We start from the raw sequence: 24,049 nt of genomic DNA on the forward strand, positions 1-24,049 counted from the left end.
TTGGTGTGTATTCTGGGCTTTTGTTATTTTATTTTCTTCCTCTGGGAAAACTCAGCTGGAATCAAATTATTATTTCTTTCACTTGTAATTTATTATAAGTTTTTAATTCTCATGGTTGTGATTTGCAATAAAACCCTGTGATAGATGTTAAGTTACTTATCTCTTGCAGAGCTTGTTATTGATTGAACATTTTGTGATTATAGGATTTACTTTAAATTTTAGGATTTATTTAATTGTATTTTCTTGCATTGTTTTGCTCAAGTGTAATAGCTTAAATCATGATCCCCTTCTCATTTATTTGTTCTGTAAGATGCAGATGTTTTTCTGTTTATTCTTTCTCAGTTGAAGGTTTTGAGGGCAGGTTTTCCTAGACAGCCTGAGTTCTGAGATCCCCTAGATAAGCTGCACAGCCGTGTCAGAGCCCCGATGGTGTCACCAGGTGCTGATCTGTTCTGTACGATTTCTCTGCAACTTGCACTGAATTCCAACACCTGCCAGTGGCTGCTTGTGCAGAAGTGCTCTTTAATCTGATTAGAGGTTTAAGATAAAACATAATCCTGCCTCCAACCTTTGCAGTAGAAGTTTCATCTTCAAGCCACAGGGTGGCAGCACGACGTTGGGTTTATGTCTATTGTTACCCAAATTCTTGTTTTTTTTTTTTTCTCAAGTCCTCACTACTCAATTGATGCTGTAATAGTTGGACTTCTAGTTTGGGGAGGAAGTGTCTTTTAAAATATTCCCCTCGTAAATCTATAGGTCAAATGTTCCCATTGTCCTTTTAATCCCATATTTTTTGTATCATTCATAAAATATGACCTGAAATTCAGAACAGACCTGCAAAGACAAGAGTAAAATGTAAATTAAATGCAAAAGTATAAATTTATCCCATTTTTTTCTTTGAATTCTAATATATCAGTATGACAAATAAGGGTGTTTATATGCCAACATGTAAGTTATGTCACACTTTTCTTAAACAAAAAAAAAAAAAAAAAAAAAAGCCCAACAACAAAAAACAGACCCACAAAAAAAAATCCTAATATTCTCATTACAGATTTCTTTACATTTAATTATAATTTAATTGTCCTTTAATTAAGTTGCTTCTCATAAAGATGTGAAAGAGTACTGTGATGTCTTTGCCAAGAGTAGGACTGTGAATCTGGACCAGGAAGTGTACAGTGGGATACTGCTGACTGGCAGTGGCACCTGAGGAATGGCCCTGGTGGTGGTGGAAAAAAGGTGGGAGTTGTACCACACTGAGGAGAACAGTTTGGGGGATGATGGGCTGCTCAGTCTGACCTCAGTCCACAGGAATGTTATGGTGTGAATCCTCACAAACGCTGTGTCCAGCTCTACACCCAGGCACAGGAAGGGTGGGAACATAATTGGGAACAGTCACACAGATTTATCAAGGACCAGCCTCACTGGCTTTTCTGATGAGATGAGCAGCACTGGATGAGAGGAGAGAAATGAAGGTGTCCTTGCCAGGGGAAAGGAAAACCTGGCTGGGCTGCAGGAGCAGGGGCAGCACAGCCCTCCCTGTGCCAGAGATCCAGAGCTGCTGCTGCTGCTGCTGCACACGAGGCTTTAGTGCCCTGGAGATGCTGCAGTGCAGAGAAATGACCCAGGGGAAAAAGGAGCCTTTCCAGGTCACACATGGGGCAATCTGAGCTCTTCAGACTCTACCAAAAGCACAAGGATTTCATGAGTTTTTGAGTGCTGCAAGGCTGTGGATTGAGGTGTGGTGCTTTTGGATACACTTAAGGGTTTTTAGTACCGTTGAAACTGTTCAGCACTCTTCTGTTCTCCTGAGCATTGATTGCTGCTGTCAGAAATGAGGAACTGGTAGAAGGCTATGTGGTCTGAGAATGTCCACTCTTACATCCTGTTTACTCTGCTAGAACTACTGATATGATCAAACTTACTCATATCCTTAGGTGTTTTGGTGGGATGTGCTGTAGATTGCAGCACTCTGCTGAATATTGATTTCTGAACCTAAAGAAATGATTCAGTTTTCAGCCAAGTAGTTTACATACAGAATTTAATGCACTTTTATGTATTTCGTCCCAGAGAGTTTCATTTCATTCATTGGAGCTTGATTCTCCCACGCTTTCTTGCACTGAGTAATACCTCCCCAAATGACTAATCTGATTGTTCTGATTTTGCTTTCCATGATAGTAAGATTATTTACTGCCCCAAAATAAATTTTGAAGTATTTTTAAATGCGGTAAAAACAAGTTTAGAAACCTGGGACTATGATGAGTTGGGATGACCAGTATAAGGAATTAAAATACAGTAAAATGTAAGGTTGAAAATATGTAGTCAATGTGCAGATTTCATGGTCTCCTCCCAAAAATGTTAAAAGAAGAAAGCCAGCTTGAATATTTCCTTCATAAATTGTTTCCTCTTCTATTGAGTGGTTTCACTCTAGGTTGTTCTGGAAGTCCTTACTTCTCTAAAAATGAGAACTTGGTCTCACTTGGGTGTAGTCGCTTGTACTGCTGCTTACAGAGAGCAGTAAGAAGAAATTTGTGTACTTAGATGGGTCACAGGAATGCAGGAGCTTTCTTGCTCAGGCAGGGCATGGAGTAAAGAAGTATTATTTCTGCTTTATTTCTGTGACTTTGGATTAGCACTGCTGAACACAAACTTCTATAGGTCCTGAAAATATCTTTTGTTCCTCACATAGCTGATTCTGGAGTGTGCTGTCTTGGTGAGACCAAAAACTAGAAGTTAATAAGCATTGAGTTAGAGGGACTTCCTTTCTTCTCTGGTACAAGACTTCACTCTGTTTACACCATGCACTCTCCTGTACCCGCTGTTGTGTTTGGAATCACTGCTAGAGCAGTTTTTCTTACATCTTGCACTGACTTTGTCCCTTCTGTGCTGATGCTGCTGCTAAGGACACAGTGAGAGCCTGTGCACTTCTGTTCCCCTTAGCACTAACAAGTTTCCCATTTGTGAACTGCGGTGCCGTCCTTGTTCTGCTGAAGAAATCATCAGTGCTCGTGATGCTGTCCTTCATTGATGCTGCTGCTTGTAATCTGTACAGCAATATGACCTGGGGTTCTTTCATCTTTTCCTTAGTGCTAGGCATTGTGGCAAGTGCAGCTTCATGTGTAGCAGTTGTGGCTCCAAGCTGTACCTGAAATGTCTGTAATATTAATTCCACACGTGGCTGCTTCTGCTCAAGTTGAATGAAGACTTCCACCATAACAAGTGCTGCCAGAAATGAGAGTACCCTTTAAAGTTTAGTGGCATACATCACTTGGACATGAAAACTAGTTCAAACCTCAACACTTGTTCTCTGTATTTTCTCAAGAATTTCACTTCTTGTGAGGCCTTTAACTTAGAATATTTTCTTAGTTTGCTTAACTCCTGCTACCATCTGTTGTTCAGTAACAACTCGGAGCCAAGGCGGCTGATGGAGATCTGAGTTCTCCTAGATCAGCACTTGGCACCACAAGCTTTTTCACAACCCAACAAGCAGTTCCAACAGCTGCATGCATGAATCACTTAAGTTATAGTACCCTGCAGCACCCTGTAAGAATGGGTTTTGACAATCTGGTCAGATGCCATACAAGCAAAAGTGCGATGAACTGAGCTCCTTGGAAGGTGTAAAATAAATGTGAGATGATTATTTTGATACATATTTTAATGTATCATGCCCCAGTGTTTCATTACTGTTCAGAAAGTTTTGAGACTACCTAGATTGCATGTAAGAGTTTATAATTATTGAAAAAAATCAGTGGGCTGGGGTATGTGTGTGTGTGTTTATTTGTTGTAGCAAACTATTCTGACACATTCCCTGTGGCATTTCATTTTACTGAGAGACAGTTTGCCCCAGCAGTAGAACAGCTCCTCACGTGCTTTTGAGTCAGTCTATATTTAAACCTGTCTCCAGCAGTATTTTATTTCAGTTGTTTTACTCTGGTTTGCCTAGCTCTGGATGCATTCTTGATTATGATCTGTTTATTGAAAATTTGCTGTCACAGAAACATAGAATCATTTAGGTTGTAAAAAACATCAAATCCAACCATTAACCCAGCACTGCTGAGCCTAGCACTAAACCCTGTCCTGAAGTGCCACAACTACACAGCTTTTAAATGCCCCCAGGATAATGAAAGACTCCCCCATTCCCTGGGCAGCCTGTCCCAGTATTCACATCCTGCTCTTCCCACAAACACTGCAGAACATCCTTTCATTCAGAGACTGGCACTGTAAGGGCACCTCTTAAAGCTTTGCAGGAGGATTGTGTGGATTTCTGGTTGGTGTCAGAGCAGGCAACTGACTGCACCAACACCGAGCCCAAGGGACCAGTGTCAATGAGCCTGGTGCCACTGGGCAAACTGGGCTGCACAGCTGAGGATCTGCCCCTGTGTGTAATTTGTGTTCTGCTCTGGTGGTGTCATTATTTGTTTGATGATAACCATTGCTTTGGCTGAGTGTTTAACACTAGGCCATTTACAAAGAATTTATGGAGTCCATATGTTTGGATTTCACTTAGCTGCCCAAATAAGGGGGAGGGAGCAGAATGGAGGTTGATTTTATTTTGAACCTGCATCTGCAGACTGGCTGGAGCCAAGCAGGGTAACTATAGGATGGGACAGTGTCATCCAGGAATAGGGTGTTAAAACTTCTTGGGCAACTTCCACAGAGCTGCCTGGCAGGAATCCCCCCCTCAGTTCCTCTTAGAAAATGAGATCAGTGGGTACCCAGGGGATAATGTGGGCTGGGTGCCAGAGAGGGGGAGCTTTCCCTGGTTCTGCACTAGGATGGGAAGACACGAGTTCCAAGAGTTTTATCAATATTGTTGAGTTGGACTGCAAGTCTTTCACACCACTAGAAACGTAGGTAAATTGGTCTCAGGATGTGCAGGCTGCAGATGATGCAGTGAACTTGAGGATGCTGAAGTAGCTTGGGTTTAGTTTCCCACATTTTGAAGAGTTCTTAAGTGTTTGTAAGAGTTTTAAAGAGAAGATGTAAATATTTTCCATCAGCGATTTTCAGTTAGTGTCTTATCAGGTACTTAACTCTACATTTTTAGAGAACTCTAGATAGGTTAAACTTGATAGTTCATACCACAAAGCAAAGCAAAGTAAGATAAAGGGCAGACTAATTTTCTGGTTTTTTTCCCCAGGTTTTTACATTTATCAGCTGGAAATCCACATGAATTTAGGTATGTCCAGTAACAGAAATGGATGCCAGGCAGTAAGTGGTAACCAAATAATTTTTCAAAGCAATCGATTCCCTTCTAACTCTACTAAAGGAGCAAGAGTGTGTGACAAAAGGCACTGGGCACTTCTCTGTAGTAGAATTGATATTAAAAATATCAATAGGAAATCACTTTAAAACTCAGAGGGAGACTTACTCTTTTCTTTGTTTAGGCCAGTGTTTCATACCAAAATACACCAGTCAAGAGTGTACATGAAACTTGAGGACATGGATCTGTACAGACAGTGTAAGTATTCCCATGGATTTGGGTCAGTTGAAGTCTCCACAGTGACTTCAAGGAGCATCCATTTCCATGTGGAAAATAATTCTTTAAAATACATTCTGTTAGTTGATAAGCCACCCTCTAGAAGGGACTGCAGAAGATGAGAGACAGGGTAAGGCACAAAAAAAATGAAAGTGAGAGAGAAGAAGAAGGAATCTTGTTTCTTGTCTGCTGGGAGTAGATGGGAGAACGATGTCATAAGGCAAAAGGCAAATAAAGAGAACTGGAAATCTAGGGAAAAAAAAAACAACCATGAAAAAAGGGAAAAGGAGCTCAATAGTGTAGGCTGGTCTCTACAGGTACCACCCAACAATCTGCATCCAACCTCCATGCAGCAGGGAACTGAAAGCCCACCTCTGTGTGCCAGCTTTTTTCCTGCTCCCAGGAGAGGAGATCTGCTCAGCAGAACACAGATGGCATTGCCATTGCCTCTGCTCCTGTGGGGGCTTTTTCCAGATGGGGAGTTGGAAGCTTCTTTGTGCTGCTCCAGCCTTCCTGTGCAGCAGCCCTCGGGTGCTTGGGGCTCCACCAGCCTGCGTGCCCGGATCCAGTGCTGCTGAGAAAATTGCAGCTGAACCCGTTAGGAAAATGAATGGATTTATATCCAGGGTTTTCTTCCTGCTTGAGGTGTCCTTGTTGACTTCTCCTTTCGTATAAGAGGAGATTTTTGAGCTAATACAGGCTGAGTTATTATCAGTGATCTGAAAAGAAAGTTGAAACAACTGTTGTGCACAGGGGAACCCCAGGCAGCCCTGTGCTACTCACACTCTGACCTCCAGCCAGACCTGGTGCTTTCCTGCATTGCTGGGGTGCCTCTCCTACCTCAAGCAAGGCACAGCTATGACAGGTTTCTTTCTCAAAATGACCTGAAAAACCACTGGCAGTCCAGAAAGCATCACCCTCCTTACAGTTCCCTTTGCTGCTTATGGGAATTCTTAAAAAAAACATAATTTTAAATACCTAACAGCCACCTCTGATCTCCATTTCCTTCATGTTGAGCAAATCACTACAGAAAGTAAAATTTTGGAGAAGTAACCTGTAAAATGTGAAGTTTTACAATCAAGTAAAGGGAGATACTGAGTTTAATCCCTTTATCTTAGTTGCACATTAAATTTATGACCTCACCTGAGTAAATAAGTACATTTTGTTCCGCTTTCTTCTACTTCCTTTCCTCTACAACTTTCCAGTCTGCAGCTGCTCCAAGAGACTTTGTTGTCTCTGTTTTTTTTCTCAGTTTCATTCTACACTCATTACTGGATGGGCACCAGGTATTCCTGTCTTCCTGTTTAGTTTCATTTCTCCCAATAACATCAGAATAAGAAACAGTTACAGCAGTTAAACATATCATATGGAAAACTTACTATGTGCTGCAACCATCCTAATAATATCACTCCATTTTTTGTTTTTGAAGTTCATTGAAGGGTTTATATTTTGATCTTTCTGCACATCCATAAAGCCTTTAAAAGTCACTGCAGCAATTTACAGAATATGCAAGAAAAGTTCATTAGTTATTAAAAAAAAAAAAGAAATAACCCAAATACTATATGAACTCCAGCCCTGTGTGTGGGAGAAGGTGTGTTAGAATTGTTCTCTGAAGTCAGATCTGTGCCCCAGTAAATTAAAATAAAAAGCCAATTTCAGAGTAAGAATCCCTAAAGTGCAGCAAGTCCTAATGCAGAGCAGATCACAGGATCATAGAAACAGCTGAGTTGGAAAGGGACCCAGGGGGACCATCGAGTCCACCATATTTAAAAATGGAATTCTTGCTCATTTTAATCCGATTCCGATGAACTCTCAGGCATTCTGCTGAAGATCACAATCACTTTCACAATTTCTTGTTCTGATATAGATTTTTTTTCAGTACTACACAATTTCCTGGCTAACAGCATCGGTACTGTAAGGACACAGCCACACAAAGAAAGATACAGGGAGTTTGCCAATAACTAAAGATCACAGTGTCTGGGGAAGGGTTTGTGTCTCCTCTGTGAAGACTTTTCATTCCAACATAGAAATAATTCTATCTTCTGCAGGGTGAATGTATTAATATGTAGAGAATTTAAGAGACCTTCAGAATACAGAAAATACAGCAAATGCTGTCTGTGTTGCCATTTATCTTCTTGAAACAAAATAAAGCCCTGATGAAATGCAACACACAAGCAGTTACAATAACCTGACAGAAGACATGAAGAAAGCGCGGAAAACACGGTTACATTTCCCACAAAGTAAAAACATTGGCTCCTTCATCTTTGGGGGACAGGCAAAAAAAAAACCCAGTTAGAGGCAAAAAAACCCCCACGTGAAGCAGCACTTCAGCAAAAGGGAAACAAAACTGAGCTATGTGCAGGCTGAAAAACCACAGAGGGAAGTAGAGTTTTTACTTATGAAGACCTTGATTTGGTCCCTAAGAACCCACCACGCTCACAAAACCAGGGTGGTGACCATAAGTTACAGAAATTTTAAAAAGTATCAAGCAGGAACTACTGTAACAAATTGCATTTGTTTAAAATGATTTTGGACGGAGAGCAAGCAGTCATCACCTGATTAGAATGCAGCATATGCTGCAGCAGACAGCGGGCACACGTCTGCACACTCAGCTGCAGGGGGATAATAAGCTCCTGCTCGCTATAGGCACCGTGTGTCCCTTGCCTGTTGCTCCTCTTGGCAATTAACCTCCCTGTTATTAAAAATATTGAGCTCAAAGTGAAAGACAAACACTCGTTTGCAACGCTGAAGAAACAAGATCCTTTACATTTGCCTGTTTCTTCAACTGTGTTTTTACCTCTGAAGCTCTTCTAGATACAGTGAAATAAACCAGACCTGCTAAATTATCATTTCCCAAACTTCTCAGGCAGAAGATCTGTACAACTTGCACAGGCACTTTCCTGTGTGTGGGCTCCATTTCTGCACCTCTGTCTCCTTGGAGTGTGCACTCCCACTGTGGGCTGTGACCTCTGACCTAAATCACCATCCTACAGCCAGCTACTGGAGATAAAAATCTGGTTTGGCATGTGCTCTCTAAGAAGCAAAGGGTATTTTCTCTGACAAAGATTGAGAAGGCCCCATAAACCCTCAGGAATATGAGAACACAGATCTGGTGTACTGAGCACTTCAACACATGGGTACAATCCAAAGCAGCAGAAAAATTTCCCACTAGTTAAAGCAAGGACCATCCAATTCAAAAAATCCAGGCAAGTCTTTGCCCTCAAAACTCCAAAAACTAGCATAATTTGTTTCCCAGGTGGAAAAAAAAAAAAAAAAGCTAGGACTTAAGGCTGGTATGAGAGCTGGAGAGCAGGTGGAAGAGTGAAGGTGCAGAAAGAAAAATGAAGAAAAATCTGCTTATTGTACTAGTGAGGGGAGGGGGGAAAGGGGTAGAGGTCACAGTTTGTACAAAGTTTGGAATGCTATGAACCAGAGTTATCTTCATTCACTTTAAAGGGAGAACAGCCTGTCATATCCTAATGGGATTGTACAGAATGTTTTAGTTACACCAGGGAATATAAAATGGAATTTGCAGAATTACCTGGCTCCAGCCCATGTCTCAACCCCAAGCAGCACTCGAGCAGTGTATCTGTTTCAACCACTGCCCAGCTGACCTCAATTCCAGACTGCAGTCACAGGCACACAGAGAACTTACTCATGTACTCTTGCCAAGGGTTTTTTTCCTGTTTTTCTCCAAGTCTGAATTTACAACAAAGTTCCTGGGCTGTAACAGATCCAGTACTTGTGCTCAGAACCTGGGATGCACCATCTTTGCTGCAATGTGCAACACCAGAGCAAGATGACATTGTTCAATGCCAGAAGGAAGAATGGGGAGATTTTGGCTGTAGACATTGTTAGAATAAGTTTTGAGGTTTCAAGTCAAAGAGCTAAAGAAACATGCAAGATTTAAACAGTCTCTGCATATATGGTACAAAAAGAATCTGAGGTGAATAACACTCTGGTCACAGGCTTTTGCAATAGGATTTTCTGTGCTAAATCAAGATGTAAAAACACATTTTACATTAGCAAACAGACAGCTGTAACATAACTATTCAATTATGGAGAAGCAAGGTATTTAGGACAATCACTGGTAAATTGTGGGAATGTGTCCAGATGACCCAGCATTCAGGTGTGGCCTTAACAGCTCTCAGTTGCTAACAATACTAAGATTCAGAGATTTTTGGCAGCTTTTTTTTTTTTTTTTTTAAGTTCAATTTTATATAAGGGAATTAAAACGATCCATTAGGAACAACTGGCAGAAAAATACTGAGACATAATCAGCCTCAACAAAACAACCTGATCCATGCCTGCTCCTGCATTTGTCAGAGCAGATTTTCCTGGGGCAGATTATGGTAACCTTTGCTCACTTGTGTTGCCTATATTTGGATGCAAGAAGTTGTGTTAGTTCAGAACCTGTCAAGACTTGTAAACTTGGAGAAGAGTTTCCTTGAACTTCGTCCCTGGGCTGGCTGGAGACACAGATGAAGCTTGGAAGCAAAGGAAGAGCAGTTAGATCAGACTTGCTGAACAGGACAGGCTGTCCAGCATCAGTCTCTACAGAGACACAAATCTCCTCTTCCCCCTTCCCTCCTTGCATAAACATGCAGTAAATTGCACTGGGAATTACAGTTTATTCTTTCAACCAAAAAACATGCTGGATGTTTAATGGCTTACCATGGCTGCAACTCCTGTTGCTTAGTCTGAAGCACACTGCAGTTGTTCCTGGATGTTCATATCTTGTTCTTTGTATTCTTGTTTGAAAAACGACATTCCAGCCTTCTGTAACCACCTCCCAGCTGTGATTAACATTAGTGCCTGCAGAGTGTTAGAGATTGTGCAGCACAGCCTGGCCCCAATGGTGGAACAGAAATACCTTTGCAGATCAGGGCCTTTTGCTGGCACCAGAAGGGCAGCAAAACAAGGCCAGTCCTCATTCACCTCAAGACAATTTATTCCTGGCACAGGGTGCATTTCTCTGAACAAGCGTTTTCCAAAATTATCTTTGCATAATGATCAGCACAGAGATGAAACAACTGAGGAGGAACAGAACAACCTGAATCCCTCAGTGATACACACATCAAACTTAAGAAACTGGAGCAGTTGTTGCATTTCTATAAATTCAGAAGGCTCCTACCAAAAGAAATAAGAACCTAACTTGTTAAAGCAATTTTATTTAAGTATTTGAAGGGAAACTTTCATATAATGAGTAGAAATACTAGAGTTGAATGTTGTTAAAAATAAGTCAAGATGATGGGATCTCTGTGCAAGCACAGCAGTGTCTGATGGAGAGGGGAAGAGAGGGTTTTCATAATATAAACTTCCTTTCAAATAAAAACATTAAATGCTACTTAACTGGAATACATGTAATCATTTTTTATACAGTTAAGAGAATAAAAAAAAAACCAAAACAAAAAAAGCGCAATTTAAAGAACGCAACCTACAATGGAATAACTTTATTTGCAGCAGAGACAGAATAAGACTGCTTTTATGAAAATTACAAAGAAACATGATACAACAAAAATAGGGTGTGGGGAATTTCCCACTAAGATTAAAAATGAAAAACAAAAAAAAAGTTCACTTTTTGAACACCATTATTCAAACACATATGAAGTTTCAACCTAGTTTTTTTTATACATGGGAAACACTGTTAAACTGAATCTTCAAGAGTGAGAAGGCACCATGAACTGTTGGTTGATACCTTTAATGCACACTCAAGAAAGAAGAAATGATCTGGCATGATGCAAAAATTCATTAAGTGTTTATATATATTCATATATCTTTTCGTAAAAAAAAAAAGCGGCAACAAGTCATTACTTCAGTGCCAAATGTACTCGTGTCTGGCTCATGAGGATGATTTCTCACTTAGACCTGTGTTGTATTTCTGTACAGTGGTGGAAGTGGGTGATTTTGTGTTGTTGCCTTTCATATTAGATTGGTAAATCAAGCGTTTTCTAGGTTCTGAGAAGCCAATCCTATGAAGTATTCCTAAATTCTATGCAAATGGAATAATTAAAATGCACTGTCTAGAATGAAATACTCATCTGTACGGCGTGGCAATCCCACCGGATTCAGTTTGATATGTAATGTCTTGTAGCAGATGTTATAACAAAAATAACTTTTGCTTTTTGATTTACCTCACTGAGGCCATTAATGCTGTTCCTATAGTTGGTTTTCTGGAGTTGGATGACACTTCACTGCTGTCCAAAATGAGTTTGAACCTTAACCCTCCAGAGTTTGTTCACTTTTGTTGCTTATATTATTGCACTAGCTACTAAAGTCTTATATCTTCCTATATAAATCTAATTGTTCAGAGTGCAGATTCTGTATTTAGATAATGAACTGTATGAAATAAATAAAATAGGGGGATTTTCTGGTCAGAGTTGCTGATATGTTGAATACCTTAATTATTTCTAAAGTAAACAGTTTTGGTGTATATTCTTAAAAACCTATGGTCATTCAGCATAAAAGCCTTGACATAATACTTAAAAGAATGGATTTGTTCTCCTTCTCAAAAATGCATCAAAGAATTGTTTTAAATACAGAATCTGTGAGGCTTCCTACAAATTCATCTAAGTCGTAATACAAACACAGTTTGTAACTCGATAATATAGAAAGTTCTCTAGTGTCCATTGAAGTAAGGTCCCCAAAATGCAGTCTGTTTTGTTTCTGAATGGCAAAACATTAAGCGGTTCCACTGGCTGAGTAGGAGAACTGAGGAAAATGAGGTCTTCTCTCGTTATCTACACAATCCATGCTGTCATCTGAAAGAGGAAAAAAAAACCATTAGGTAACATTTGCTACCTTTTTTTATTTTCAGCAAATCAACAATCAGATAATGCATGGTGAAGTTATTTCAGAAAAGAGATGTTCAGAAGTCCATCTAAAATTGCTAGGAGTTGCATTGCTTAAATCCATATTCACTGTTCTGAATTTCTGGCAATTGCTATTTGAGAGCATCAAACATGCTCAGTTATCACAAAAATACAATATTTTGATTGAATATGGGCATTAGGCCATGCTCAACTGACTCCTTGCATATACACAGGGCATGTGGATATGGACATGAGCAAAACTCATTATTATAAAGATTTCCAGTGGGAATGTGCAGATTTGGAAAAGACAACAGTACAAATAATTTCACTCTTATTAAACAGGTTTTTCATTTCCAAAACTGGAAAGATGTGGTAAGTTTCACATCAATTTATCAACTTCTTGGTCAAAAACATATGGAAAACTCTCAAGTTTAACCTGATGCTTTTTCATATGGGCTGAAGAGACCCATCATAGCAAATTATTTCTGGTGTGTGGAGAACACAGTGGGAAACATTGGGAAGAACTTTACCTTGGTCAGGAGGAGTGATTGTTATCATCTGTGCTGTAAATTCTTCATCAAAGTATCTTGTATCCGTTTCAGATGTAACTTGTGGCTTGAATGGAGGTACAAGCTAAGGAAAGAAAAAAAAGTGTCCATTTACATATTCTTGCAGTGCTGCTTGAAGTAAGTTAAATTCCACATAGTTATAAGCTACAGTGTCTTTTTCTGCATTCCTAAAGTGTCTAAAAAACAGTTCACCAAGAAGGAGGCATATATAGTAAAAAATACTTAGGTGTGCACTTCCTATTTATGTGGCATTTAAGGCATTTTTCCCCCCAGGCTTTAACTACACAAAGAAAGCTTAGAATCCTAAAATTTCTTCCAGTAATAACATGCTGACCAATGTTTAAAAATAACAACACATACTAGTTCCCCTCATAATTATATGGAAATTGACAAGCTCATCTAGTCAAATTTATGCTTAAGGAGGATGAAAATAAGTAAGAAAGATGCTTAGTGATATGAAATTTATCAGCTAACCCTGTGTACCACTGTAAGGTACTGTAAGGGCTGTAACATTCACCAGAAAGTTTCAGCTACAGCGCTACTGTGCCCATGCAGCTCACAATGGAGGTCTGACCAACCCAGCAGAATCTAGGCCAAGGCAGCAGCAACACTAAGCTTTAAAACTGCTGGTCCCCAAAAGAAGCTTGATGTCAACTCAGAACTTGGAAAACCTGGAGTGCTTACAAAAACCTGAGCCCAGTCAGCAGTGAACATCCTCCTCTTGCTACACCAGGAGCTGCGCTCGCTGGGGTTTATTCCTGAGACTCGCTCGGGCAGACAGGCTGGAAGTGATCCATGTGTACCTAGGCAAGCTCTGGCAAGAGCAGCTCCAGATGGAGCGGAGCTGCCTGGCTGGGATGGAGGAGGAGCGGGATGGGGAGCCGGCTGCATACAGATGCACACGCTTGGAGCACGGACAGCTCTGCAGGGCCACCGGCAGCATTCACACCTCGCTCACCTTCCCCTGCCCGGGGGGGCAGAAGCAGGAGGTGAGCGCGGTCTGAGCCCCGCCGAGCACGGGGAGCAGCGCTGCCATCCCGCTCGCCACCACCGGGGTTACATGTGGCCACCTTTTAATAGCACACAGCCACACCGGGCAGCGAGTCAGGAGCGTGACTGAGGAAGTGTCCAGCTTCCCATCCAACACTGCAGCGAGAGGTTCAGCAAGGTGGATGGTGAATTGCTCCAACTGGAATTATACAGCGACCCCAAGACATGCACTTGTGCAAACAAGAACACTGACAGAAATCTCTACCTAGAAAACATTAGCAAATCTTGAATATACAAATATACAAAACACCTCTTTCCTACTCCCAACTTTGCCTCCTGCTTGGATGTGAAGAACGATTTTGTTTGTCAAGTTGGCAAATAAGAAAAACATTGGTTTCAAGCTCCCTATCACTAGGATGGTCTTTCTGATCTGTTTTGAGAGCACCTAACAGTGCCCTGCCTTACAAACATCAATCTAGTCAAATGTGCTCATTTTCAATGTGAAGATTGTAACAAAGACTATACAAAGAAGCATTTACTGTTAAAAATCAATCTTTAAAAATTTTGGGGCAGAAAAGCTCTGTTTAATATAAGAGAAAACAATTATAATATATATTCATCATCTTTTTTTCCCAATTACTCACAATTCTCTGTGCCCAAGAATGTCTTAAAGGAGCCGGGTACATTACCCTTACCTAAAAAAAACATACTAGGTTCTTAGAAGCAGTCTTCATATTCCTGAATTTAAGAAGGAAAAGGAAATAGGATATCCCAAAGCTGGGAGTCACTCTGAGCCTTGCAGTCCCCTGAAGCTATTGAAGAGGGAATGCTTCACATTATAATGTTAATAACACTTCTCAACCAAATCACACCAACATATTACATATAAAAGCCCTGTGGAGCATGAAGATTCTTCCTCATGTAACACTATTCTCCCTCTCCTTGTAGCAGTTTCTGCCTATTTCCCAAAGCAACCCTGGGTTTGTTTTTGACAGGCTGTGCATGTGTGTGTGAAGCTCTATCTGTCCTTTTAAGCTAATGGTGGTTTTGGCACTCACAGTGCCCCCAGTTGCTCTGCTTGCTGTGCACAGCACAGAGTGATTTAGGACTTGGGCACTGCAGCAGACACCTGAACTGAGCACATTGGAGCGACTCAGAGCAGCAAGCCCAAGCCAGCACACATGTGGAATGGGCCAGCGCTGCCTGTATCATTTTCCTTTTTATTTTAGTATCTGTTAAAAGCAATTTGAGACAGATTATGATGCACCCACAAGACATCTTTTCCCCCTAGCTGTCAAATTGTGAGCGCTAAGCTGGAAACAGAGGGGAAGCCGCAGAAAGCTCCAGCGCTGGCTTTAACAAGCAAATATGTCGCTTTACTGGAAAGCTGTCACTGCAATAGCTCTGCACTTCGACTGGCAGGGAGGTGCCACCTGTAGCCTCCCACGGCTGCAGACCAGCATTGCTACCCGCAGGCTCATGCTGGTTTAAGAGAGAACAAGGACCAGAAAAAAACCCCATGTGATTAAAATCTCTTTGCATATGTTTTGCTTGTGGCTGGGCAAATTAAACTGCACCTTTCTCTGCACCAGAGACAGGCAGCACTCTTCCAAGTGAGCCTAATAAACATTTTAAATTTGGGGGACAACTCCAGTTATCCAAATCTCCTTATGATTTAAAGCACAACTATTTTTCCAAAAAACTTAATTACAAAGCAAATGTTCTGGATTACCGAAGCCCATATTCATACACATATCCAGCATTACTGGAGATGGTGGGAACCAAGGTTAGCACACAAATACCTCTTGACAGTTGACAAAATCCAACTTGAATCCATGGGATTACACTTCAGGTAAATGCTGCAAGACCCTCTTTGGACCACCCAGAATGTAGGCAGCAATCACTCACAGGCTCTCCATTTGCACAGCGTGCCTACCTCAGATGCAAACACTAATGGGACAGAGCAAAGCCAGAATCTAGACTCCTTGAATAGGTCAAGGTCACAAATAGTCTCAATTAGCACAGAGTTTTCTCTAAAAGATTGGAATATTTGGAATTTCCTGATAGTTTTCAGAATAATCCAAATACCACTATGGGACAATTTATGAAGGCTTTCTCAGTCTTGTGGATAAATAAAACATTGTCTCCAGCTTGTCTGATTTCTCTTCTGTTCAGGGAACTGGGACTACTACCAAATGACAAATAATTTTACTCAAAATATTTGAGCCCCATTGTCAGCTTTTTAGCTTAAACTGCATAAGCCCAGCAAACCCCCAAGCAGTCAGCTTGTCAGCTGGGTGCAAATGGGGACAACTTCCTGTTTAGAATAGGAATTCAGATCTATTTTTCACATTATACTGAATAAACTCCATGGAACTCTCTCCTACCCTCATGACTGCATGCAGTTCTCCCTCAAGGGATACTTTGAAAGGGCTGAGATCTAATATCTTATCCACACTTTCAAGGCACAAAAACTTGTTTTATGATTTTTCAGTTCCTTTAGCCACACAGATCTGTGAGGAAGTGAAAGAAGAGAAGGAAACAGAGCCCTCTCTGTAGCTGTATACAGCACTGGACAATGCTCCCACTACAATATGGGAACTCAGCTTCTGCAAAGTTTCTTACCTGCTCCCACCAACTGGAGGGACAACCAAACTGTATTCAGAGATCAAATGAGATGTGATACCACAAGAGACTGCTGGGGGAATGAGGGAAATCAGGAAAGGCTGGGATGGAGTGAGATCATGTGGCACCAGTAGATGGGAGCCTTGAATCAGCAGACCCATGTTTTAGTTGGCTGCATTTCACAAGTGTTATGAAAATGTGGCTGTTGAGAATTGAATGTGAGAGGACAAGAGCACACCTCCCTTAGAGCACAAAGCAGGGCATCTTGGAGGAGTGAAAGAGTTCTCTGAGAAGGAAGGGGCAGTAAGGCACAGACAACTGATAAAACACATTCTTACAGGAAAAGCTGGGCTCTTTGACTTCAGTGGCTCCCACTGAAAAGCCAGCAAACCCAGTGAGTCTCAAGGAAAACCCAGAGAAATACCATAGAGTGCAGACACTTTGTATCAGTCCTTTGCCTCACACAAAAACAGTATTAGGCTTGGATTGATGTAAGAGCCTACACTTGTCTGGATAGCCTTGAATGTTGACATTAGATTGAAAAGCAAGGAAAAATGCAATGGGAAGGAAGAGCCCATCTTCTACTACTGCTTCTAGGAAATTTGGCTTCAGATGCTCAGGAACCAACTGTGACTCTGGGCTTGCAAGGGAGGCGTCAGTCAACAGCAAGAAATGAGAGCAAGAGTTCAAAGGAAAAGCCATTTTAAACACTTACATACTCTCTAAATTTGGAAGCTATTTTGATCACATCCTATTTTTCCAGCCATAAAGCCCTGTATCTCTTCAAGAGATACTCCTATCTTTGCAAAATAAAAATCCAGAAGTAATCTGATTACAGTATTTGAAGTTGTTGCTAAAAACAACTACAAACCTTTTCTGTGGAGGGTTTCTATGTACCTTTAGAGAGCAACAAAATTTGAAACATTTGATATACCCACAGCTACAATTCACCTTGAGAGAACAGTTGTATAAATACCTTTTTCTCATATACATCTTGCCAAACAATGCCAGCAAAGAATTTGTGCTGCATAATCTCCTTGGCATCATCAGGACCACCACCTAACCTGTAGGAAGCAAAATAAGTAATTAAATGTTTGACTACAGTTATTTTTCTAATACAATTTTTACTGCAGTGTACTGAAGAAATTCTGAGTTTATATAATGCATTTGGGAGCAGTTCTAGCATTTGTTATGTGTTTGGTGTTTCATGCAGGCCTATTTTAGGCTTCAACACAGTTCCACTAAAAGATTTAAAAACAGGCTAACAAACAGAATTAAAAAAAATGTCTCTCTTAGACAAAGAAAAAAAAAAAACAGAATTCAAAAGATCTGCCCTTCAGGAAAGATCCTGTCCTGGGGACCACAGCAGATACTGTAAAGTAAAAGGTCTGAGCCACAGATCCTTCTCTCTACATTAACATGCAACTACCCCTTAGAGTTTTCTAGAGCACAGTGATGCCAGCAGTAAAACTGAATTTGAAGTGAAAGAGAGACAAGGCTTTTTTAAGGCAAACTGATTTATGCAACCTGATTCAAATTTCCATTAAAGAAAACAGTTGACAACTGCAGTGATAATATCACAGCATATGCAAATATTTCCTCCTCCTTGGCTTCAGGAAAGCACAAAGGGTGTTTTATTGACTTGAAGTATATCAAGATAAACCACTTTTATTCCAAAATAAAACTGTCCACACAGCTTATAGATGCAATCAGTTTAGCTGCAGTGTTTAGCTAACTGATGCTTAAATTTTGCTGTGGAGGTTAAAATTTTCTCTAGAAGATTGAACCACATCTGCAAGCAAAGACAGGCACTGAGAAAACAAAACAGATACTGGGTAATCAGCAGAAGACTCAGGTAACAAGGTTAAAACAACGCTCAGGTGTTACCATGTTCACCCAGGCTGATCTCTAGGATCTGCCTATTCTCCCATGCCTGGTGCCACTGGCAAACTGAGATACTGACCCCATTTCAAGAGCTTGAAGCAATTCCTCTACAAGACCCAGGGTAGAGTTATACTGCTACAGACACCAGGGACAAGCCTGTTCTCTGGGCCTGAAGCCAAGACCTGGCCAGGCCTCACCCATTGCTGCATAGCATCTGGCCCTGAATGTCCTCTGGGCCACGTGGGGTAACCCCATGCCCCACTTCATGATTATCTGTGGATGGAGGGGAGGGGCTTGGTTCAAAATATCAGAGAAAAGATGAAGGCTGTGCTAAAACCCATTGAAGTGGTATTTTTACAGCGTGAGACTGCATGCTCTGGAATGCAGAATGAAAGCACAATGCTGTTGGGACAGCACTGGATGACTCTTCAGTGTGGAGAAGTCAAATACTGCAACACTTTGTTCTCAGCGCTGATGATGGATCCTGATGCATTCAACCCCTCAGCCATGCCTGAGCACCATGTGCAGAGAAGGCAAACTGGCAGAGGCCACAGCTGTACCAGAGACACCCAGCAGCAGAGGTGCCTGACAGTCCAGGGGCTGTGCTTGCTTCCTTGCCCTCTTCCATGACAGTGCCACAGCAACTGAAGGGGTTTGCTCCTTATCATCCTTTAGGCAATGTGCAGTGGAACAGCTCCCCAGCCTTCCAGTACCTGGGTGACTCTGTCTTCCCCAGGTGAGCTACAAGATCAACCCAAGTCCACCCGAGAGCCCCAGGGACCAAACCAAGCTGGATCAGGGCTCTCCCAGCTGCCTGGCAGCACTTTCTACAGCTGCAGAGCAGCCTGGAACAGAGACAAACTCCAGGGCAGCCTGGGAACAGAAACAAACTCTGTGAGTAATCATTTCTCGGCTGGTTCCCCCCAGGTCTAGTCGCTTTGCCAAGTCTCTACCAGACTCCTTGCTGCTTCCACAGCACAATGATGATGGCCAATGAGGAGGGTGGAGTCAATCCTCTATCCACAGATGCACAGGAGTTGAGCAGTGACTCTGAGCTAGGCAGCACCTGAATGGTGCTCTGCAGAAGCAGGCAGGAAGGCTGGCTGGCTGCAGCCATGTGCAAGGGCTTTGCAGAATATGTTATCTAATACGAGCCTGCGTTCCATGAAGGGCAAACACGTATTCAGGGAAATGCCAAGAAAGATTCCAGATGTTTTACTTACCTTTTAAAAATTACACAAATCTAGTCAAAGTGAAAGGTGAAACAACAGAAACCTCGTATTTTGGATATGGATTAATTCCAAAATAGAGTTTTGTTTTCCAGAACTATTAGGAAAGGTCCCTCTCAAAGAGAACAAAATTAAATTGGCAACCAATGCAAAAATCATGGTTAAGAAGCAGTGAGAATGTAAAGAGCAGCAGGTTTGTCTTTCATAGGGACACGCAATAAACAAAGAAAAATGCAGCAGAAATGAGTGCTCTGAAGAGATTCCTGGATAATAAAGTTAAATTCTGAACATTTAAGTCCTCAGACAGAACCAAAAATAGAATATATAGGACTTGAAAAGCAAAAGCTACAGAAATTTACAGAAATATAACAGAAAGCATAGAGGCCAAAAAGCAATTTAAAGAAAATAAGAGAAAACATCCCTTGAAATGTAACCAATTCTGGTTACTCATTCAATTTATATCTACACTTGAGAGACTTTCTTATTTTAGTTAAATCCAAAAGTGAAAATTATTAATAAAGTGCAACATCAATATTAAAATGAAATGATTTTCACGTTTTAAATTTTTATGAAACTGCATATTGCTTTTAAGTCCCTTTACCCATTTAATTGCGAATGTCTGTGCTCCATAAACTGAGGGCAATCAGCCATCATTCCACAGATATATCAGGTAAAAATACTTTTTAAAATTTGCTGTACTGTATTTTTAAACATATGTATATAAATATAGTCTATAAACACATAGGAAGATTGCAATTAGTGGATCAAATGAAAAATAATGGATCTCTATTTGCCCATGTAGAAGTAAACAGTGCTTAGCTCCCAGGTCCATTCCCAGCTCTTTAAAAAGAAACCAGCACATATCTAGTTTTCCAGCCCTGTCTTCACATGATTTCTGAGTCACCCCTGTCCCCAGACCTGGTTCTACAACGGCACTAACATCCCCACCAGGCTCAAGAACAACAGCCCAGCAAACGCTGTTGGTGCTCACCAGCTCCAAGCACAGACTCCCATTTCTCCTTCTCTGATACAGTCAGGATGGACACCAGTAACTTATTTTACTATGGCCCTTACCTTCAGAGGCTTCTAAGAGCCACAGGAAGGATTTGGGAGCTATATCCACATCAGCTTCCTGTGACTGGCACTATCAGCACAGAGAAGCTCTGTCTGCCTTTGAGAACAGAATGATTTGAAGACTCCAGATTTGGAAGGAAAAGGCCACATTCTTCCCAAAGCCCTGTACACAGTCTTTGGGTGCTTTCCTGCTCAGAGATTAAAACTTTTGGAAAGCCTAATGCAGCTAACTCCCAGCTCTTTGCTGAGCTTTACCTCCTCACTTTTTCACTAACCACATGCATGTGACACAAACATGGTAGATCCAAGAAGCACTGAAAAAGCTCCCACTTTGCAACATAAGTAATCGAGAGCAGTCATGTTTGAGGTTGCTGAAGCTTGGGAAGTCTCTAAAGTAGTGGTTTCTGGAAAGCTGGTAGAAAAAACTCTTTAAACTTGCCTTTTATGTTTTTCTCAGCTTCCATTTAGATCTCTGTGGGTGAACTGTTTGAGCTTTAGACTGATTTGTCTAAACTGCTGTGGACAGAACTGATTTAGACTAAAATTATCATACACAACAGCTAAATCTCAGCCTGTCTCAAAGCACCTATGATGAAACATGAAGACTTGAGCATTTTGCACTTCAGCTGATACACAGGACACTGGAACTGTCTGGAGGCAGAAGCACTTTCCTACTCAAGGCACACACATTTCAGAACAAACACCAATCACCTGTCATGTGTGGCTGCAAAACTCTGCATGTCCACAAGGCATCCAAGTGTGCTGTCCAAGAGGACCAACTCTTCAAGGTTATCTCCTCCTGCTGACCACCAGCCAGCTGGGACCACCTCAGGCCCCTGAAGTCCCCACAAGTGTCATCTGTAACTCCTCCAATGCCAGCAGTGGCTGTGAGCTCCCTGTGCCTGAGAGCCAGGGCTCAAGAGCCATCTGACCTTCCTGTAGCAGAGCAGCATGGAGGACACAGACACACAGCTTAACTACATATCTCCTCCTTTCACTAGGGAAAAAAACCAAGGAGTTTGGTTTTCATACAAGTAAGGGCTTGATTGACTCTGACATTCCTGAACATCTGTGACCAAAGTTTCGTGTGGATATGGAAAGAACCATCATGGCTAGGGAAGAATGAAGTACCAGAACTGACTATCAGGTCCCAGGGAGCACCACAACTCTGTGACCATCTGATCTTTGAACAGGTGTTTTTGAAATGCTGCATCTCTTCCTCTCATTCTTGCTGCATGGCAAGGTCCAACAGCACCACAGAGGCAGGTGAAGCAGCCTGTGACAAATCCCATCAGAGAGAGGCCCAACAACCCTGGCCTATGAAAGGGACTAAGGCACGCACTGAAATCCGACAATCAAAATTCAGATGAAACCATCCTGAAGTTCTCTAGAGTTAAAAACCTGCCAAGATTCAAAGCTTGCAAGACACTGACTACAAACCCACCCACCTATCTAAACTTAGCCCATTTACATGGGGTGCTCTGATCCATGGCCACCTTCACAGGTTGCAGTCCCCACAGCGGGGGGACTCACAGAGGAAGAACAATAAAAGGTAAAAGCTTTGTTGTTTCATGTATGAAATAGTGTTCTGATTACCTTCTTTCATTTGATCCATGCCACAAAGAAGCAAAGGGGAATTTCAGGTCACATTAACAGGAAATATTTACAGAATAGACTTTTTCCTTCTTAGGAAAATTAGGGCTCACATTACAAGATTAATAAACTTCTATCAATCCCAAAAGAAACTTCAAAATTCCTTTTCTCTTACAAAATGGATTTCATATGACCAAATTTAGAAAACAGCCATGATTAAAAGCAGAATGTAATTTATTGTTCTTCACATTTTCTCCATATGCCTGGGAACTTGAGAGTGAACTGGTATTGCTGAACACAAAGTGCTAAAACTGCTTCTCTAAATCCAGCTCAGGTTCAACAGGTCATTTTTCAGATTTAATTCATTGACACAGATCACAATTCCCTAGCTCCTTGATATGTAACTTAAACTATCCTTGGCACTGAGCTTCATTATATCCACCAGTACTGTTGGGTTGGTTGTTTTTTTTTTTTTATTTTAGGGAAAGTGACAACATCTCCCAGTTTCCTTTTTCTCATGGGTTTGGCTGCCTCCTCCATCTCATCCTCTGAAGTTCATCCAAAGTTATGCTGCCAATTCTGATGCTTTCTGCCACAAACATTAGAGTGATACCAACTTCTGTCCACCACTGGGCTTTATGGAAGAGGGGATTTCTGTTGAATTACAAAGTGGCTCCCCAAAGCACCAGACTATCACACATTACATAACTTTTCAGTGAATGTATTTCAGTAGCTCTCTGGCTGTTTTTTGTCCATATGGCTCACTGTGAGTCAACCCACCCCAGCACTCAGACCACACAGAAAAAAGAACATAACACTACAAGGGCAGGATGCAGGACTTCTGCCTCTAGTGCTTCCAGATCAGTTCTCCATGCTTCTTGAAATGTCACAAAGTGCAGGGGATTTGCTGAACCACAACTTCAGTCAGAAGTTATGGGAACAGTGACTGGGGAGAAACCAGCTTTTAAGAATAGTCCATGATCCAAAAAACCTTGGGAAGCACCAGTGTAATTAGGCATAATTACAATAAGGCATGTGTGCAAGCTTGTCTAGTCAACAGTTATTTCTATCAGCAGCATGAAAATCATCTGTCCACCAGATCAGAGCAGCGCTGCTTCCAAGCTTGCAGAAGATACATGTGAAGAAGTGGCTATTTGTATAAAGTGAGCATATTGTGGAGTAATTATTGGCATTGGGAAAGTCTCATAATTAGAAATGAGTGGGTGTTCTTTGTTTGTAAACAAATTGCATTTTGGTTCATCAGAGATGCTCCTTTAAGAATAAACTGCAGCAGATGCTGCTTGTGTTCTCAGTGATTGAAAGGCCCCACCTGAATAAGCTATGAAAGGGTCACAATTGCATTTAACCCAGCGCTTTACTGGACAGGAATGCTGTTGGCAGGGGCTGCAGCCAGGCTCACAGAGCACAGAGCCTGGGGGCTGCTCATCAATTACACAACCTCCTCCTGGAGGTCCCCTCACAGGCGCCAGCTTCAGGAGGGGCTGCAGCTGTTGCCACCTCGTACAGGGCTGGCCACGTTCCGGGCTGCAGCCGTGCCCTGCTCCCAGCACCACCAAGATTACAAACTGTGGATCTGCAGAACTCCCAGCAGGATTTTCCACCAAAAAATAGTGATGGCAATAGTCTACACTGATGACAGAAATCCTTGCTACCAGTATCCAGGTAGTGGCAAACCCCTTTTTCCTGCTATGTGCACACGCATGCACGGAGACTAAACAAACACCAGAAAGCAAACCGGAATTCTCTGCTTGCACCTCACATGAAAGGTTTCCTCTT

The 24,049-nt window shown here is 41.6% G+C and overlaps 2 protein-coding genes across 4 annotated transcripts in view; one reads left to right on the forward strand and one right to left on the reverse strand.

Annotated features, from left to right (window-relative positions):
- INF2 (inverted formin 2) overlaps positions 1-24,049 on the forward strand; it is a 312,339-nt gene that overhangs the window by 119,377 nt on the left and 168,913 nt on the right. The window lies entirely within an intron of this gene.
- Positions 10,915-24,049, reverse strand: part of AKT1 (AKT serine/threonine kinase 1) — a 76,428-nt gene continuing 63,293 nt past the window's right edge. For both annotated transcript variants that reach the window (XM_056493348.1, XM_056493349.1), the window contains exons 12-14: positions 17,449-17,536; positions 12,819-12,921; positions 10,915-12,237 (exon numbers count right to left, since the gene is read on the reverse strand). In XM_056493348.1, coding sequence (XP_056349323.1) covers positions 12,158-12,237; positions 12,819-12,921; positions 17,449-17,536 — 271 coding nt within the window. In that variant the 3' untranslated portion in view covers positions 10,915-12,157. The remainder of the gene's footprint in view (positions 12,238-12,818; positions 12,922-17,448; positions 17,537-24,049) is intronic.

The sequence above is a fragment of the Oenanthe melanoleuca genome, chromosome 5 (assembly GCF_029582105.1).
Source record: "Oenanthe melanoleuca isolate GR-GAL-2019-014 chromosome 5, OMel1.0, whole genome shotgun sequence".
NCBI classification, from domain to species: Eukaryota; Metazoa; Chordata; class Aves; order Passeriformes; family Muscicapidae; genus Oenanthe; species Oenanthe melanoleuca.